The sequence below is a fragment of the Benincasa hispida genome, chromosome 6 (assembly GCF_027475165.1).
Source record: "Benincasa hispida cultivar pf3 chromosome 6, pf3_genome.v1.1, whole genome shotgun sequence".
NCBI lineage: Eukaryota > Viridiplantae > Streptophyta > Magnoliopsida > Cucurbitales > Cucurbitaceae > Benincasa > Benincasa hispida.
This window is the reverse complement of record NC_143483.1, coordinates 54,508,155-54,526,819: the sequence shown is the minus strand read 5'-3', so window position 1 is coordinate 54,526,819 and position 18,665 is coordinate 54,508,155. Positions and strand designations below refer to the sequence as shown.

Here is an 18,665-nt window from a genome sequence, read left to right as displayed (position 1 = left end):
CAAAATAGTTACTTACCAATCACTTTTAAATTATAAGTTCTATTTAGATAACTGTCATTATTGTTTTTATATGTCCTTAGACATTAAGTCCATGTCAAATAAACAAGTTGGATATCCGATTGAATTTGCAAAAATATGAAAACTCATCACCAAAAAGCCTTATGGCTTCAATTAGACAAGACGGAGGCTAAAAAAAAGGGAAATTTTTATAAATAAAAAAGGGTTAAAGAATCACTTTTGGTTCTTGAATTTTTTTTTTTTAAAGTAACAATTTAATCCTTGAATTTTCGTTTGTAACGATTTAGTTCCTATACTTTCAATTTTATAACAATTTAATCCTTGAACTTTAATATGTAATAATTTAGTCATTCTACTCTCAAAATTGTAACAATTTAGTCCCTCGTGTAAAAGATTTGATCAAAATTAGATGTCAGTTTTTAATACTTTATGACGTAAACTTTGTATTTTGCAAAAAAATATTGAATCTCTAATTAGTTTATGATTTATTTATGCATGAAATCTCATTAAACCTTATCATTAATTTCTACAATAGGGACTAAATTGTTACAAATTTAAAGTACAATGACTAAATTGTTATACAGTAAAGTTCAGAGACTAAATTGTTACAAAATTTAAAGTATAAGGATTAAATTGTTATAAAGTAAAATTCAGGGACCAAATCGTTACTTCTATGAAAGTTTATGGACTAAAAGTGATTTTTAATCTAGAAAAAATGTCAAACAATTTACAAAAATAGAAAAACACATTAATAGATACTGATAGACTTTTATCAACCTCAGATTTCAGTGTCTATCAGTGATAAAAATTTATAGAAATCTTCTAAAATAATTAAATTTTGTTATTTTGTGTAAATAGTTTTCTTTATTTTTCTATTGTTGAAAATCCTCCAAAAAAATGGTAGAAAGAACTTGAAAAAATTTGCAACTTGCACAAAAATGGTAGAAATAGCTTGTGAGATGCACAATTTTCTGCCATTAATGACAAATTACAAGCTACAAATCTAATCACCACTTCGTTTTTCTTTTTGGGTTTTATTTTCTCTGTTCTTTTCTAGTTTTTTCCAGTTCACGCTTAAAGAGGAAGTGAAGATTGACAAACAATGTCGTAGTCGTGAGATTGAGAACCAAATATTATCTCAAACGTTAATCAAAGAAGAAGAAAAATAGATAGATAGAGCACACCGTAGAGAGAATCAAGAGAGTAAAAGAGTAGTTGTAGAAATCAAGAGAAATTGAACCTAAATATAATATACACAAACATAAACCTAGAAATGAAATTAAGATAGTGTTAAAAGAGAAATGATTAATGAGAGAGAATGGAAGAGATTGGTTCAACTTAGAAAATGATAAATTGTAGAAGAAGAGAGAAGGTGAAGATGATGAAAAATTCAAATTTACAAAAGTGTTAGATATTATAATTAAATTTAACTTTACCTATCAGCTTAAGCTTTTGGGTCCGTTTTAAGGAAAAAAAATCAAACAAAGACTATGAGAGAGAATAAGGAACAACACACTCTAATCTACCCAACTTGCTTATTTGATGGATGCATCATCTTATGAAAATATGTCAAATCATCATTCCGTTAAGTTTTTAACAAAATATTAGTCTAAAATAGACATTTTTCTAAAGTTTAGAGATTAAAACTGTCAAAATAGAACCAACCTTAAAATTTATGGACAAAAATAGTATTTTAGAAAAAAAAAGAGAGAGAAGCTAAGGTCTTAAGGTCTTCTATTCAGAACTATTCTAAAATATATATTAAAAAAATCTATGAAAATAACTATTATTATTATTATTATTATTTTGGTTTGCTTTCTTTCATGTGAGTTAGAATGGATCATCAATCATTAATTTATTTTTTGAAGTAATTTTATCATAGTGACTAATATGAGCGTAGTACAATTTGCATAGTATTTGTACTATCGATTTCGAGGTTAGAAGTTCGATTCTCCCACTTCATACTTTAATTACAATACCTTTGAAATAAAAAATTATCATAGTTCTTAACAATATTTGAAAACAAGAAAAGAAAGTTTTTGAAAGAATTTTTGAACAAGTCATCGGTGCTCATTTGGATCATTTGGTGAAGTTTTCATTCTTGATATCACCTTTATTAATTATCCTACAATTTTCTTTATTATAATAACCAACTTTTTTTACCATTAAGACTTCGAAATTGATAGTACAAATATTATATTAATTAAATTATGTTCATTTTGACAATATAATTTGACTGTTTAAAATATGTTCTCAACCAAAATGTCAATAATTTAAATTCCCACCTCACTTAATTGATGAACTAAAAAAAATAGTTTCAAAAGCTTTTGAAAATCTTAACCAAATTTGAATTTTTCAAAATATTAATAATCTTTTTTTTAAAAAAAATGTCTAGAAAACATCACAAGTAAAAAATTGAAATGAATTGAAAACTAAACAAAAGAAAGCTAGCATGAACCTGTATATCATTTTTAAAAATAAAATTATTATATGAACTTAAAAACCAATATGAGAAGTATAGCTTCTAGTTTATTTAGTTGTATCGTTTCATCGATTTGATTATAATTTAGTAGATAAGACATAGATTACTATATTTTCTATTGATGTTTGATAAATTTTATCCCTCATTTCCACGATTGTCAAACTAAAAATAAAATCGGATCTTCTTTTCAATTCAAAAATATTCCTACAAAAAATAATTATCCTTATATAATCTAGACGCTAGTATTTCAATGTCAAATCAATGATTCCACTAAACACTTATATACAATTGGTAAACACAAAACACAAATTTCAAACATCACAGTCACAATATATAAACAATTCAATTGAAGAAACAATAAGGTATTAATATTGACAAAACTTTCAATCATAATATGTAATTTAAATTGCCTCATGCTATATATATATAAGGGTTTTAATAAGCCTTAGCTCTTCATTAGACCTAGCTATATAGTTCCCATATTAATATCTTTATTCATTATAGTTCCATTGAACAATGGCTGCTTTAAGTTGATATTGACAACACTAAATGAAGACAACCTCCCATTTTTTGTTGTTTCTAGTCAAAACCAATCAACTTTCTCTCTCTCTTCTATTTTTAACTTTGTTTATGATATATTTTTTTTTTTTGAAAAAAAAAACTTTGTTTATGAAGCTAACAAAGCTCCATTTTTTTGTTTTCTTATACATAATTTCTAGAGATTTTTTTTCCTTCATAATTTCCCTCTCTCTCTCTCTATCTATTTTTTTTTTCCTATTTTAACTTTGTCTATATGTGGCTTTCAAGAGGCTTCCTATTGAACATTGTGCTTAATGGGATTAAGAGTCCTTTAATTGTCTTTTCCTTCTCCCTTTTATTCTGCCTCTAATTACTCTTTAATAATTGCTTTGTAAAACCATATAAATTTATTTTTATCTTTTTTGTTTTTTGAAATTTTATTTTTTGTATAGTAACATATAAATTACACCCAAGAAAAATGCAACCCTATAGATTCAAAGAAAATTGCAAAAAAAAAAAAAAAAAAAGAAAGAAAGAAAAAAAAAACAACAACAACAAAAAATAATGGAAGTGTAATTTATAAGGTTCTCAAAATTTAGAGCTTTAAGTTTACGTAAATCCCAAAAAAAAAAAAAAAAAACCGTTAAATGTTCTTCTCAATAAATATTTGTAGGAACAATTGCAAATATGGTAATTACTTTCAAAGTTTTAATAGATATTGTTCAATACAAAAGAAATTGTAGATATAACAAAATCTAAATTCATCTCTTGAAGTCTATCTGTAGTAGATTATACCGTTAATAGGAATCTATCAACGATAAAATTTATCACAGATAGATTTTGTTACATTTGTAATTCTTTAAAAATATTATTATACACTTAATAGCTTTAAAAGTGTTACTATTATAATTTTTTATATTTTTAAAACAGTCTTGAATTTAATTTTTCCCTAATATATATTTTTTTCTTTTGATACAAATTATCATATAGATCAACCGATTATTTTATTACTCTACATATTCTAATTTTGGATGATATTTGTAAATTTACCCTTCATTTTTCAAGTTTCAATATTTTACTCTTATAATAATAATATTCAAGTGTATCTCTATTAACTAAATAATATTTTTCGATCCGACATTAAATTCTAACCATGGTTGAAAATAGAGATTTAATAAAAAGATTAAAATATCAAAGATACAATTAATAATAGAATAAATATATATAGTACTTGAAAAGAAATCATAAATTGTACAAAAAAAAGAGAGAGAGAGAGAGAGAATTAAACCAATGAAAAAAAAAGTATATAAAAAACTAAAGATCTAATAGATCTAGACATAAATCAACACACAATGATGCAATAATAGAGATAAACTAAAAAAAGAAAAAAGAAAAAATATTTTGGAATTAGTAAGAGATGGGCATCAAAAGAGAGAGAGAAAAGAGGCAGCTAATTCAAGAAGAGATTAGTTAAGTTAAGCAAATTGGAGCACTTAAGCCAAGAAGATGAGTGGCAAATTGTTTAAATTTAGAATGGGAGACATAAAAACACCACCCATGTTCCTTCTTATATATCTTACTTCTCTTTATAAATATAAATATATTTTTTTTAAAAAAAAATTAAATAAATAATAAGCCTCCCAATTGACAAAATGTTGTGTAGTTCCCCAAGGAATAAATTTAATTAGTTTTATGTCCTTTGCTCCTTTGTGAAACTCCATAAATACTCATTTTATCTCGTCATGTTTGCCCTATTAATCCCTCTCTCCAAAGTTTCTCATTAAAAACCCATTTATTCTTCATTACTAAGCCTCTTTCAAAGTTTTCAAGTCTTTTATGTCATCATGGTATTTTTTTATTTTTTTATTTTTTAAATTTTCTCTCTAATTTCTTCTCTTTGGTTTTTGGTGGTTCAATTGATGATGGGGTTTTGTAATTTTTTTCTCTTAGGGAATTCAAAAGCCTGCATGGTTAGAAGCACTTTATAACCAAAAGTTCTTTGTGGGATGTTCATTTCATGAGACTGCAAAGAAGAATGAGAAGAACATTTGTTGTTTGGATTGTTGTATTAGTATTTGCCCTCATTGCTTGTCGTCTCACCGATTCCATCGTCTTCTTCAAGTTCGTCGATATGTTTATCACGACGTCGTTCGACTCGAAGATCTTCAAAAACTTATAGATTGCTCCAATGTTCAGGTTAGTATATATATTTGAAAAAATTATGTTTAATTCTCTTCCCTAGCTTTTTCTCTCTAATGTAATTGAGCTTAATTAATTTAGCTAATTTGAAGGTTTTTTTTGTAAATTTCTTAGCCTTATACCATAAATAGTGCCAAAGTGGTGTTCATCAAGAAGAGACCTCAAAATAGACAATTTAAAGGGTCTGGAAATTATTGCACTTCTTGTGATAGAAGTCTTCAAGAACCTTATGTCCATTGCTCTCTTGGATGCAAGGTATATAATTATGTTCATTTTTTTTTATTAAATTACAAATTTGGTCTTTTATAGTTGGAAGAAAGTTAAAATTTAGTCCTTTTAGTTTCAAAATAGTTAGAATTTCAATCCTTTATGATTTTCTATTTACAAAGATTTTTTTTTATCAATTCATAAGGATGGATTCTAACTTTTAAATCATAAGGACTAAATTCTACTTTTCTCTTAACCAGACAATAAAAGAACCAAAATTTTGCAATTTAACCTGAGAGTTGATGAAATTAAGTTAGATTTTTTCATGAATTCAGGTGGATTTTGTGTTGAAGCATAAGAGAGACTTAACTTCTTACCTTAGATCATGCAATTCTCTCTCACTTAGTATGGATTTTTTAGTTCCACAAGAGGTAGGAGATGACGAGATGACAAACGAGACTCCTCGTTCGACGGTTGTGGACTACGACGAGCCAATGAGCTCGTCTTCAGGATCCGAGAACATGAGCATAGCTCAACCACCCATTGTTCGAAAGAAAAGAAGTGGTCTTTGTTTGTGTGGAAGATCAACTAGAAAGATATCTAGTGAAGACATAGCAACAAGTATGAGCATAAGTAGAAGGAAAGGCATCCCTCATAGATCTCCCTTGTGTTAACTAACACCAAAAAAAAAAAAAAAAACCTTCTCTTTTTCTTTTTTTTTTTTTTTTTTTTTTTTTTTTTGCTCTAAATTAATTGGTAACTTTTTTTTGACAATTTGACTGAAATACCCCTTCACAATCCCACCTCTCTCTCTCTCTCTCTCTCTCTAGTATTGAAATTAGAGCTTACCTTAATTAATTAATCAATTGGTCGGGGGGTTTTGTCTTAATGGCATCACGTGGCTCCCAATTCCAAGTCATGGCTTGTGCAATTTTCTAATATATCATATTACAATATACTCATTTTATATAAGATTGTGTGATGCTCAAGAGATTTTCTTTTTTTTTTTCGTTCTAACATCTCGAGTAACATCAAGAGACGTTATGTTTCTTAGTTGGTTAAACTATAATTAGATTGATTAAGTTATTAAGAGACGTTTTAGCTATAAATTAATCCGTCCAAATTTGTGTTTGAATGCTAAAAGATGGTAAAAAATGAGTTTAATTATATAACTTATGGTTTAATTTGTAATTTTAATTTATAGAAAGTTGAATCTACGACTCTACGTGACAATAACAAATATATAGGTTAAATGTCCCAAACATTTTCTTAATTGTTGTTATCAAAAAGATGTTTTTATCCCTACTTTTGAGAGAAAATATTTAGTTTGAAATCTTGCTTTTCTTTTTTAAGTTTGAATCTTATTTCAATTTCTTAAAATTTCACGTTATTCTATTTTGATCTTAAATATTTAAGATGTAGTCCGTGAGGATACATGTTTGTTCGATTTGGTTTCTAAATTTTTAAAGTTTCTAATTTAGAGAAAAAAAAACATCAATTATGTAATTTCGATGTGTTAGCACGTTAACCTAATCGTGAATTCAAATCAAGTAGGTAAAGGACCATTATAAGAAAAAAATAAATTTTACATATAGCAATAACTATAATGATTGTTTTTAAAAGTTTATGAACTAAAATAATTTTTTTTATATAATTTCAAGAATCAAAATAAAACAAACTTACAGCGAAAATTTTAAGATTGAAAATGATGAAGAATGAAATTTAAACTTTTTGTATAATGTATGAAACAATATTCTAAGCATCAAAGTGAGCTTGACTTAGTAGTATTGTCATGACTTGCTTTTTAAAAGATCGAAAGTTCAATCTCCATCCTTATAATTGTTATATGAAAAAATCAATATTATAAATAATAAATTAGGATTAAACTGTCAATCATTGACTTTTAATGTATTTACACGTACACACTTACACATAAATGTCCCTCAAAGAAAATAAATTAAGGAATAAAACCCCATGTTTTGACTGGTCAAATCCGTACTTAACACTTTTTTTTAATACTAGACTTAATGTAAATTAAAGAATAAAAATATTAGAGTTTGTTAAAATACAAAATTGGTTAAATTACTATTTTGGCCTTGGATTAAGTTTGGTTTTGAATTTGAATGGAATGACTTATCCAAAAATAATTTGTTTTGCACATAAGTACACTTATTTTCAATTAAACACTTAAAGAGTCATTTTAAACAGATATTTCCAATGTGACATATTTTACAAAGGCGAACAATGAGTAGTTAATAACAAATAAATCACGAGAGAAAAAGGTTATTGGGTAAGAAATAACACATGTTTGGAATTCAAAATTTTAGGATGATTTGATAATTATTTTGTTCGATTTTTAGTTTTTGAAAATTATACTTGTTTCTTTATTTGTGGGTAAATTTCTCATCTTCTTTAAAACACTTAGTGGTTGTTTAGGATACTGAATTGAGATATGATGTTTGAAGTTCATATTATATGGAGTTTATATATCTGTGGAGTTTATATGTCTTGAAATGCAAAGTTATTTGGTCTGAGTTCATATGTTTGTGTTTGGGGTATAGAGTTAAGTTCATATAGTTGGAGTTTCTGGTGTAGTTTTTTAAACTCTAAATAATCTGATTTTATAATGACTTTTTGTTTTGAATTTTTTTTATTCAATAATTCTACCCATCTTTGCATTGAATAAAATATGGATTGCAATTTTGTTTTTGTTTTTTTTAATTTTTAAAGGTTTTCTTTATTTCTTTCTTTTTTTTTTTTGGTAATGAACAACAATTCACCCAATATATATTTTTTTTACAGAAATATAGTTAAATAAAGTGGAAAACCAAAGAGAAATCAAAACTTTATATTCCCAATTTTTCTCCATGAATTTCATCATCATCATCTTCTTGTTGTTCTTCTTTCTATTGTTGCTCTGAATTGAATCTCCCCTATCATTTTAGCAACCAATTAAATACCACCACATTTCTTCAACAATTTTACTTTCAATTTCTCCAAATTTGGAGGATCGGCAGAGAACAAATCTCCATTTCTCACTATTTCTTGCCAGAAAATATTACAAGAAAAAAATCACACTTTAGCTACATACATGCTTTTCTAAATATTATTAATACTCATTTGATATGTGAATTTAATTAAATAAAAATATATTTTACAAACTTCTACAATAAATATTACACTTAGTGTAGGTAAAATACTATTATATATATAATTAACAAGCTTACAACATACTTTAATAGTCATTGGTCTTATAATACTCGCAAATGGTTGTCAAAATTCATTATCAAAGATGATTTTCGCTAGAGTTTGTAGCTGAAGGTGGTTGTCGGAGCTTGAAGTTGCTCACATGAAGGTGGTATTAGAGTTGGTAGTCGAAGGTGGTTTTCGAAGTTCGGAGTTGGTCGCACAAAAGTGGTTTTCAAAGTTGATCATTGAAGAAGATCATCGCCGGAGTGTGTCGTCGGAGGTGGTTGTCGAAGCTTGAAATTGGTCTCATGAAGGTGGTATTGGAATTTGTTGCCGAAGTTTTGTCATCGGATGTGGTTGTTGAAGTCCGGAGTTGGTCGTCGAAGTTACTCGCTTGAAAGTGGTCGTCAAAGGTGATTTTCATCAAAGTTGTAGTTAGGTGGTTTTCAGAGCCTACGAAGGTGGTTGTCAGAGTTTGTTTGTCGGAGCCCAAAATTGGTTGTTGAAGTTGGGTTACTGAAGGTGGTTTTCGAAGTCTGAAATTGGTCTCGGGAGGTGGTTGTCGGAGCCTGGAGTATATTTCTAGAGTGTGGCAGCAATAGTCGCCGACAGTGGTCGATAGGTGGAGCCATTGGAAACATTAGAAGAAGGAAGAGTTGTGGTGAGTTGGTAAAATATACCGACTCAATTCTACCAACATTTAAATTGATGGACCAAACATTGAGTTGATGAGCCAAACACTCCTTTAGTTTTAAAAATCTAACCAGGTTTTCAAAAATAAAATAAGTTGACAATCAAACAAGAAAATTATAAGCAAAAGTAGCATTTAAACACAAAAAAAAAAAAGAAAAAAAAATAGTTATCAAATGATGCCTATAAAATTTTTGGGAAAAAATTGAAAGAGAGATGAGAGTATTCTTCACAAATTGAGAAAAATTGTACATTAGGTCGATGTAATAGTAGGCAATCACTCAAATTGACTATATTAAAATCAATATCTAATTGGTACAAGTATATCCAATATTGATTATTGATTTTCTAGTATATTCAAGATCAACAAATTCCATTCAATCATAATTTATATTCTTATGGTTGTTTTAGAACAATAAAGGTGAAAAGATTCGAACCACAAATCTATAAGTCTCCAACACATAATATATATCAGTTGAGAATGTTCGCTTTGACCTATATTTTTGTGATTGGATATATTATTTCATTAAATTTTATATTAGGATAAAATTATGTATATATTGCATAATTTTATCATAATTGTATATACATGGTACAAGTTGCTCATTTTATATTTAGGACACACTTGGATGTGGGAGTTTGGGCCAAGTAAGTGGTTGGGCTTCTTTCCCATATTGATTGGAGAAGTTTTTGCCTTGATTTGGTCTTATTGGACCCCATGTGGGCTAGTTTCCAAGAGTGACAAAATTTCAATGAAACATTATTTTTGAAGCAAAAATTTTATATAATTATTACTCATAGGAGAATTTGAACTTTTCTGGATAAGTCATACTTACTCCCAATTGAAAATTTTATATATGAGATCTCTAATTTTATGCGGCTCATCAATTTAATCCTTTTCAAATTATTAATTTTGTTTAGTAATTATCCATAAATTCTTTTGGCTGTTAAATTACTTTTCATTATTTGGACCCATGTTCAAAACATTCAATTAACTTGATAACTTGAAAAATCCAATCAATCCAATCCGTATGGTTTGGATTGAACTATTAATTCATTTGAATTGGATTGGGTTCAACTGAATAAAAAATTTATAGATTGGATTGGTTTATGTATTAACAAAAAATTAATCTGAACCAACTTGAACTTACTCGAACTTATTATTAATATTAAAAAAATTTTTTTATTACTTTCAATACAATTATATATACATATATTTATTTAATTTTACTTAATTTCATGATTTGGTTTTAGATTATTTATTATCTACCAATTATTTAAAATAAAATTTTAACATTATGGTAATAAAATTTTCATAATAAAATTAAAATTGATTTGCTAATCTTGAATACTTAAACAAGTCTTTTACATATTAACATGTTACTTTTTTTAAAGTAAAAATTTAAATAATGACCCTAGTAACCCAAACAAATCCAACTCAAATATTTCATAGTTAGGTTTAGTTGGATTCATTATTCAACGAGAGTTGTCTGGGTTGAAGAAATTTACAAGTCGAATGATTGGATTGGGTCTAAAAAGTATTTCAACCCAACGTTCCTAACCCAATCCAACCTAAGAACATCCATAATTATTTCTAATGTGAAGAAATAATACTAACAATTTTTTTTCATCATTTTGGTATTGACTTATATGAATTTGAATAGTTGTTAACTAGTAATTCTTAGGATAAATTATACAAAACTATTGGTGGTAATTACAATGATACCCTCAAATTTTCAATGTAAAAATCGAGCCTTCAAACTTATATAAATATTAAAGTTGGACTTGAACTTACATAATTGTAGAAATTGTAAAAATTATATAAATTTTAGGGTTCAATTTTTGTCATTTGAGATTTTTTTTATAAGTTTGAGGGTCAAATTTTAACATCTGTAGAAGTTTAAGGGTCTAATTATAACTACCACCATACTTCAGGGGTGGTTTTTGTAATTTGCCATTTTTTCACTTCATTTGAGAAACAAACCAATCAGTACTTGAATTATAGAAATACATGTCGATTTGGATATTTACACTAGTTTCACTTAATTTTAATTTGTAGGTTAAAATATTATTTTGATCTTTGTACTTTTGACCATTTCATTTCTTTTTCATCGATGTATTATTTTAATTGTTCAATTTTTGTCCTTGTACTTTTAATAAATTTTAACTTTAATTCTTTAAAGTTAATTTTTTATCAAAATTGATTAAATAATAATAATAATTTTCTTCAAGAAAAGACATTGGAATATATTTTTACAATACATAAGGGGGTGTCAATAAGGATTAAAGTTTTTTTTTTTAAAAAAAAAAACAACTACAAAAATAGTTTAAGATTTATTGAAAATACAAAGATTAAGATTAGAGGAAAAAATTGGGAAGATATTATAACTTTTAAAAATAATTATGGAAATATTGTAACTTTGAAAATAATATGAAAAACGTGAGCATGGAATGGAATGACAAGCGCCATAAAATACTTGAGCAAGCCACCATAAAATACGAGCATAGAATGCCAAACGCTTGCAACTTATTACATGAACAGTGTCGTTCGAACCCATTTAACTTCAGTATTTAAACATTTCCTTCTTTAGCATTGAGGCTGTAACGTCTGGTTTTCACATGACACATACCTTCATATTGATCATATGACTGTACTTATGTTTATTAGATCTTGCAGTCTATTTTAAAAAAAAAATCGTGTGCATACTTGAATATTTACTCACTTAGCATTACAAATATATTCGAAATGAATTGTTATTACTAAAAAAAAATTATTACCGAGTGTATTTATCTTGACGCTCCAAAGCAGCTCTTATTTCTTCAAAACAGATTACACATTTGTAAAATGTTATTTGAGTGAGAACATTTATCGGCAACATTTAAGCTTCTTTGAGGACTCCATTGGTGCACTCTAATAGATTTGTCATTATCTACCGTACCCGAACTCTCTAATGTGTGCTTGAGTCCATTACTCAATACCGATATTGTCAAAGAAACTCATACCACTCTGATTTATTCTTTTGATGTCCTCAGTGATTAACTTGTGAATTTGGAATTGACATCTGGTACGGTAAACATAATTATTTAAAGTATTGAATTAATTTTTTTTTATTAAAGTTGCTGACTCTATGTCGTAAGCAAAATCTGTGATGACATTTTGATCCTATCCAACCATTTTCTAGATTGTTCACTGCTGAGATAATTCCAACATGTCGATCTGAAATTAAACACAACTCTTTGTGTATAAAAATTTCTCTCAGATGTTTCAAAAATCATCTCCATGAGTTTGCAAACTCCTCCTCTACAATGGCAAATGCAAGAGGAAGAAGGTGCCCATTTGAATCAACTGATGTAGTAATTAGTAACTTTAATTGATATTTGGCATACAAGTGGCTACTGTTTATTTGAATAATCGACCGACATTTATTAAGGACTTCTATACAATGACCAAATGCCCAAAATGTAGAAGTAAGGATGCTATATCCTTCATTAAGCGTGTCCTTTACTCTCCACTCCACACGTGTTTCAAGATTGGTCTGCTTAACCATAACAGCTACTTGGACAACAATTTGTATGACTCATCCCAGTCATCGAATACTTTAGTTAATGTCTTTCTTTTTCCCTTCCACACCCTATGGTAAGAAACATGATATCCAAATTTTATTTTTATGTCGGATTGTAGTATGTCACGCTGATGAATGTGCAATCATCGAAGAATCTAATTGTACATGACTTTGACTAAGTTTGGAATAATAATACATATGTTGCTCAACAGACTTAATGATCTCAAATAAGCCATGTGATTTTTTTCTTTGTTGCATGAAGTCTCCCATTTGCAATATTCTTCTCACTTCTCACAATTAATTACCTAAATCGTTGGTATTGATTCTATGACCTCATATGGTGTGTGAAACTTAATAGCAAAACACTTGACCGCATGTTGTAGCATTTCTATATCTTGACAAATCATCCCCTTATATATTTGGGTATTGTCAACATCTACAAGGGCTACAGTTGAGTCGTGTTCTCAAATGCTATCTATTACATTCATATCCAAAACAGTGAATGTATCTAAAGGTAACTCATATTCACAATCATCAAAGTCCAACTCCTCATATTCATCATTTGTTCCTGGTCTAAAATTCTTATATTGATTGTTAACCACCATATCTTCATCATCACAAACTGGTACAACTGATTCAAGATCAGAGCCAATATATTAAGTCGGGTCTTCAAATTGGCTAAAGGGTTGTGCATTCAAGTTTATATCCAACCCTCCCTACTCACATTAACATATAAATGCATTAAATTTTGGGGCAACATTGCGATTGAAAACATCAAGTTCATTGCTTGTTCATTAGGAATAGGGAATAACATAAACCTTACTGATCCTGATGGTATTAGACTAGGATGCCTATATACTATTTCTAACTAGTTTGCTTTCATATACCATTTCAATGAATTGTTAAAAAACAAGTCCACTTTTCTCATTTATGCTAAAACTCCCACATGTTGGTTGGTCATATTCAACTCCATCAATACCATCAATTATATGACCATTTGTAAACAAACAAAAAATCGAACGGTCATATGATTGATGGTATTGATGGAATTGAATATGAAAAACCAACATGTGGGGAGACAGTGACATTGACGTTGAAGTTGATGAATTATTTGGAAACGACAGTAGTGGTGAACATGATCTTGAGTTGGTACCGTTGGAAATGTTCACCCAAATAGATTGGAAAATGATAAATTCAACGTGTGAACTATGGTCTACTTTGGAAGAAAGGAATGTAGGAGTAGATAACTGTAGTTTAATACAAAAAAGAATGTTGTTTAATACCAAAGAAGATTTACAGCTTGTTGTAAAAAAATATTGTGTGACAGAACACTACGAAATTGTCGTAGTGGAATCAAATTAGGATCTTTGGTATGTTAAATGTAAATCATGGAGTGACGGTTGTGCTTGGAGGCTACGGGCATGTCGACGCAAAACTCATGGGATGTTCGAAATCACAAAACTTCAAGGAGAATACTCATATTTAAAGTAAATTGTATATACTTATGTTATGAATGAGTATCTAGCTTGAGAATGTGATTATGTGATCGGGATGGTCAGGAGGTCAATAGACCTAATTCCTGAGCCCGAAAGCAAAAACCTCATGGGATGATCAGGGGACCGCGAAGTCTAGTTCCTGAGCCTGTAAGAGGATCCTCGTATGGGATAGTCAGAGGGACGACGGGCCTAGCTTCTAAGCCCATAAGTGGGGAGCTATATGCATATAGAAGACAGAGGGAACGAAAAGAGTAAGCATTGTAATTAATAATAGTTAACTATCTACCGTGTGTGTAGGTAGACATCATACTCATTCTAAGTAGTTATCAGTTTAGCTATCTATCGTGCGTGTATATAGAATTGAGAACAGACTCATTCAAAGCTGAGGTTTGAATGTAATCTCGTATTTATGATATGCTTGTTCTTATGAGTTGAAATAGACTCTAGAAGTTGCTTACCACTCACTGAGCTTTGTGAAGCTCATTCTATTATTTCATGTTTTTCTCCCAAGATAGTGAAATGTGACGAGTTCTAGGATACTGCTAAGGTCAAGGTCTGCCACAAGCCACAGTTACACTTCTAGAGAGTTTTACAGTTGTTTTTGTAAATTTTATAGTTAAGTCTTGGAGTTGTATAAACTTTACATTGTTGTAATAAAATGGGCATACTTATTCAGTTGTTATTTATCTCCTTGACTTAAAATTTACTCAGAGTAAAGAGGTTCAAATGGATTGTAGGTATCACAAAGGAGTGGTATCTACAGTCCCTCATGCCTCTCCTCGAGCTCAGAAGTGCGGGCTCGGGGCGGGGTGTGACATCAACTGGTATGGAACTCTCTCCCTTGTTATCTATTTTGTTCTTAGCATGCCGATAATTAATATTTGTTTGCATAACTGTATACTGAATGTATAATAGGTATTTCGGTCACGATGAGATCGGAGCAATCCGAATGCGCTCATGGAACTCTTAGATAATTAATATTTGTTTGCACAATAGTAATTGCGTTTCCCAACTTCCTTTGAACTGTAACATGCATGCTCTTAACTATCTTCCAGTGTCTGTATAGCTCTTTCCGACTGTCCATCCGTCTGTGGATGAAAAGTCTTACTGAAGTGCAATTTAGTACCCATAGCCTTTTGCAGACTAGGCCAGATTTTCGAAGTAGACCTCGAGTCTTTATCTGACACTATTGACACTGGGACTCTATACTGACTGACTATTCTGTCTACATAAATCTTAGCTAGATGGTTCGACGTAAAGATAACTTTTACAAGTATAAACTTGGCCGTCTTGGCCAGTCTATTGACTATCACCCAAATGCCATCATATCTTAAGGGCGTCCTAGGAAATCAAAAAGAAAGTCCATTGTCACATACTCCCACTTCCACTTAGGCATTGGGAGTGGGTTTAGTAATCCTACTGGCCTTTTTCTTTTAGGTTTCACCTGTTGACAGACTAAACATTAATCTACATATTCTACTATGTCTCTCTTTATCCCAGGCCACCAGTATGATCTTTTCAAGGTTCTATACATCTTAGTACTCCCTGGATGCATAGTGTAAGTAAAACTGTGTGCCTCTTCTAGAATAGCTTGCTTAAGCTACAACTTATTAGGCACACACATTCTTCCTTCCTTTACTAGCACACCATCTGTTCTCAACTAGTTCTGATTCCCTTACTTACATCATCTGCAATCTTTTGAAGATTAGGATCTTTCAACTAATCCTGCTTAACATCTTCCATTAAAGTAGGTTTTACCTGAAATATAGCTATCAATCCTCCTAACTATCCTACTGATAGAGCAGATTTAGAATTCTTGAACTCCTGAAGTAACATCCCTCTTACTGACCCAATAACTACTCTGGATCTTGAAGATTTCCTGCTTAGTGCATCAGCTACAACATTTTCTTTACCAAGGTGGTACACAATTAAGCAGTCATAGTCTTTGATCAATTTTATCCATCTTCTCTACCTTAAGTTTAATTCTTTTTTATCAAAAATATACTTTAAGCTCTTGTGATCTGTGAATATTCTACAACGCTCTCCAAATAGATAATGTATCCACAGCTTTAGAGCCAATACAACTACCGCCAGCTCCAGATCATGCGTAGGATAATTTCTCTCGTGCTTCTTAAGCTAACAAGACACATATGCAATCACTTTCTTGTCTTACATCAACACACATCCTAGTCCTTATCGGGATGCATCACAATAAATCTCAAATTCTTTACTTGGAATTAGTAAAGTATAGAAGCCGGTACTAGTCTCTATTATAACTCTTGATAGCTCTTCTCACATTTTAAAGTCCACATAAACTTCACATCCTTCCTCGTCAAATTCGTCAGTGGAAGGCCTATCTTCGAGAAACCCTCTACAAATCATCTGTAGTAGCCTGCTAAACCTAGGAAACTACGTACTTCAGAGGCATTTATGGGTCTCTCTCCAAATTTACTATAGCTTCAGTCTTATCCATACTTACTCTTGTTGCTGAAACCACATGACCAAGAAATACAACCTGATCTAACCATAAATCACATTTGTTGAAATTAGCATACAACTCTTTTTATCACATCGTCTACAATACTATCTTTAGGTGGGTCATATGATCCTCCCTACTGCTAGAGTATACTAATATACCATCAATAAATACTATCACGAACTGGTCCAAATAAGGATGAAATATCCTGTTCATCAAGTCCATGAATACATCAGGGGCATTCATCAGTCCGAATTGCATTACTAGGAACTCGTAAGCTCCATATCTTATTCTAAATGTGGTTTAAGGAATGTCAGCCTCCTTCACCTTCAACTGATGATCACCCGATCTCAGGTCTATATTTGAGAACACTATGGCTCCTCTTAGCTGATCGAATAAATCATTAATATGTGGTAGCGGATATTTATTCCTGATTGTTACCTTATTCAGCTACCTATAATCGATACACAATCTAAGTGTACCGTCTTTTTTCTTTACGAACAACACTAGAGCTCTGCAAGGCAATACACTAGGTCGAATGTATCCCTTGTTAATTAATTCCTGCAATTGCACTTTCAACTCCTTTAACTCAACCGACGCCATTCTATACGGTGCCTGCGATATGGGAGCAGTTCCTAGAATTAGGTCAATAATGAACTCCACTTCTTTATCGGGTGGCAATCCTGATAATTCCTCAGGAAATACATTTAGGAACTCATTTACCACTAGAACATCTTCTGGTTTTAGCTTCTGCCCCTGAACAACCACAACATAAGCCAAATAGGCCCTACATCCCTTGTTCAACAGCTTCCTAGCTTTCACTACTGATAGCAAACTTCCTGTAGTTAGTCTCTTGCTTCCTACTAGGATTACGTCATGACTATCTGTTTTCCTGAATACTACTTCTCTTTTATAGTAGTCCATTTAGGCACGATATTTACTTAGGAAATCCATTCTTAGGATGGCATCAAACTCAATAAATCTAAGGGAAACAAATCAACACAAAAATCCTAACCATTTATCATCACATCACAATGTTTATAACATTCCCCTATTATTATCACATCTCCCACAGGGGTAGAGATATATAACTCTTCAGACATGGGCTCAGGCAACCTATCTATACTAGATGCAAACATGCTGAATATAAATGAATGTGTGGCACCATGGTCAAATAAAACATAAGCAGACTATCTACATAACATCACATTATCAGTCACAACATTTGGAAACTCTGCTGCCTCTTGGTGTGTCACTACATACACTCGCCCCTACTGTTGGGGTCAACCTACGGCACCCTTCTGCTTGGCACCACTTGATCCTTCACCTTGATTTCCAGCACCTCTCGACTAATTTCTGAGAAGTGATCTGTTGTGCTATTGGGGCTTTCCTGTTCACCTGGGAACAATCTCTCTTAAAATGTCCTGCTTGACCGCATTGGAAACATATCCTGCTTCCACTATAGCACACTTCAAGATGCCTCTTGCCACAATTAGGGCACATCGGTTTCCTGTCCGTACTGACTATAGACTCATTAGCTCGTGGCATCTCTGGCCAGCTAACTGTACTGGCTGTGGGTCTCGATTTCCACTTTCAGGATCCCTGCCAACTCATAACCTTGAATCGACTTCCACTAGACTGATATGCAACCGGGGGTCGGGATCCCCTATCTCTCGGCCCTACTACAACCTCACCACCTGCTCATCATCTACTAGATTCCGCTTCACTCATATCTCCGTTTCTACTAACCGGTTAAAGTCTAACCAATTAGCCGTAGATGTCATCAGAGTTCTAATCTCTTTCCTCAGTTCTTGCTCAAACTTCTT

At 30.7% G+C, this 18,665-nt stretch overlaps 1 protein-coding gene across 1 annotated transcript; it reads left to right on the top strand.

Annotated features, from left to right (window-relative positions):
* Positions 1-4,763: 4,763 nt before the first annotated feature.
* On the top strand, positions 4,764-6,344 carry LOC120079291 (PLATZ transcription factor family protein). Its single transcript, XM_090314900.1, has 4 exons — positions 4,764-4,866; positions 4,970-5,215; positions 5,333-5,473; positions 5,761-6,344. The coding sequence occupies exons 1-4, from the start codon at positions 4,864-4,866 to the stop codon at positions 6,097-6,099; spliced, it is 729 nt and encodes a 242-aa protein (XP_090171026.1). The 5' UTR covers positions 4,764-4,863; the 3' UTR covers positions 6,100-6,344.
* Positions 6,345-18,665: the final 12,321 nt, after the last annotated feature.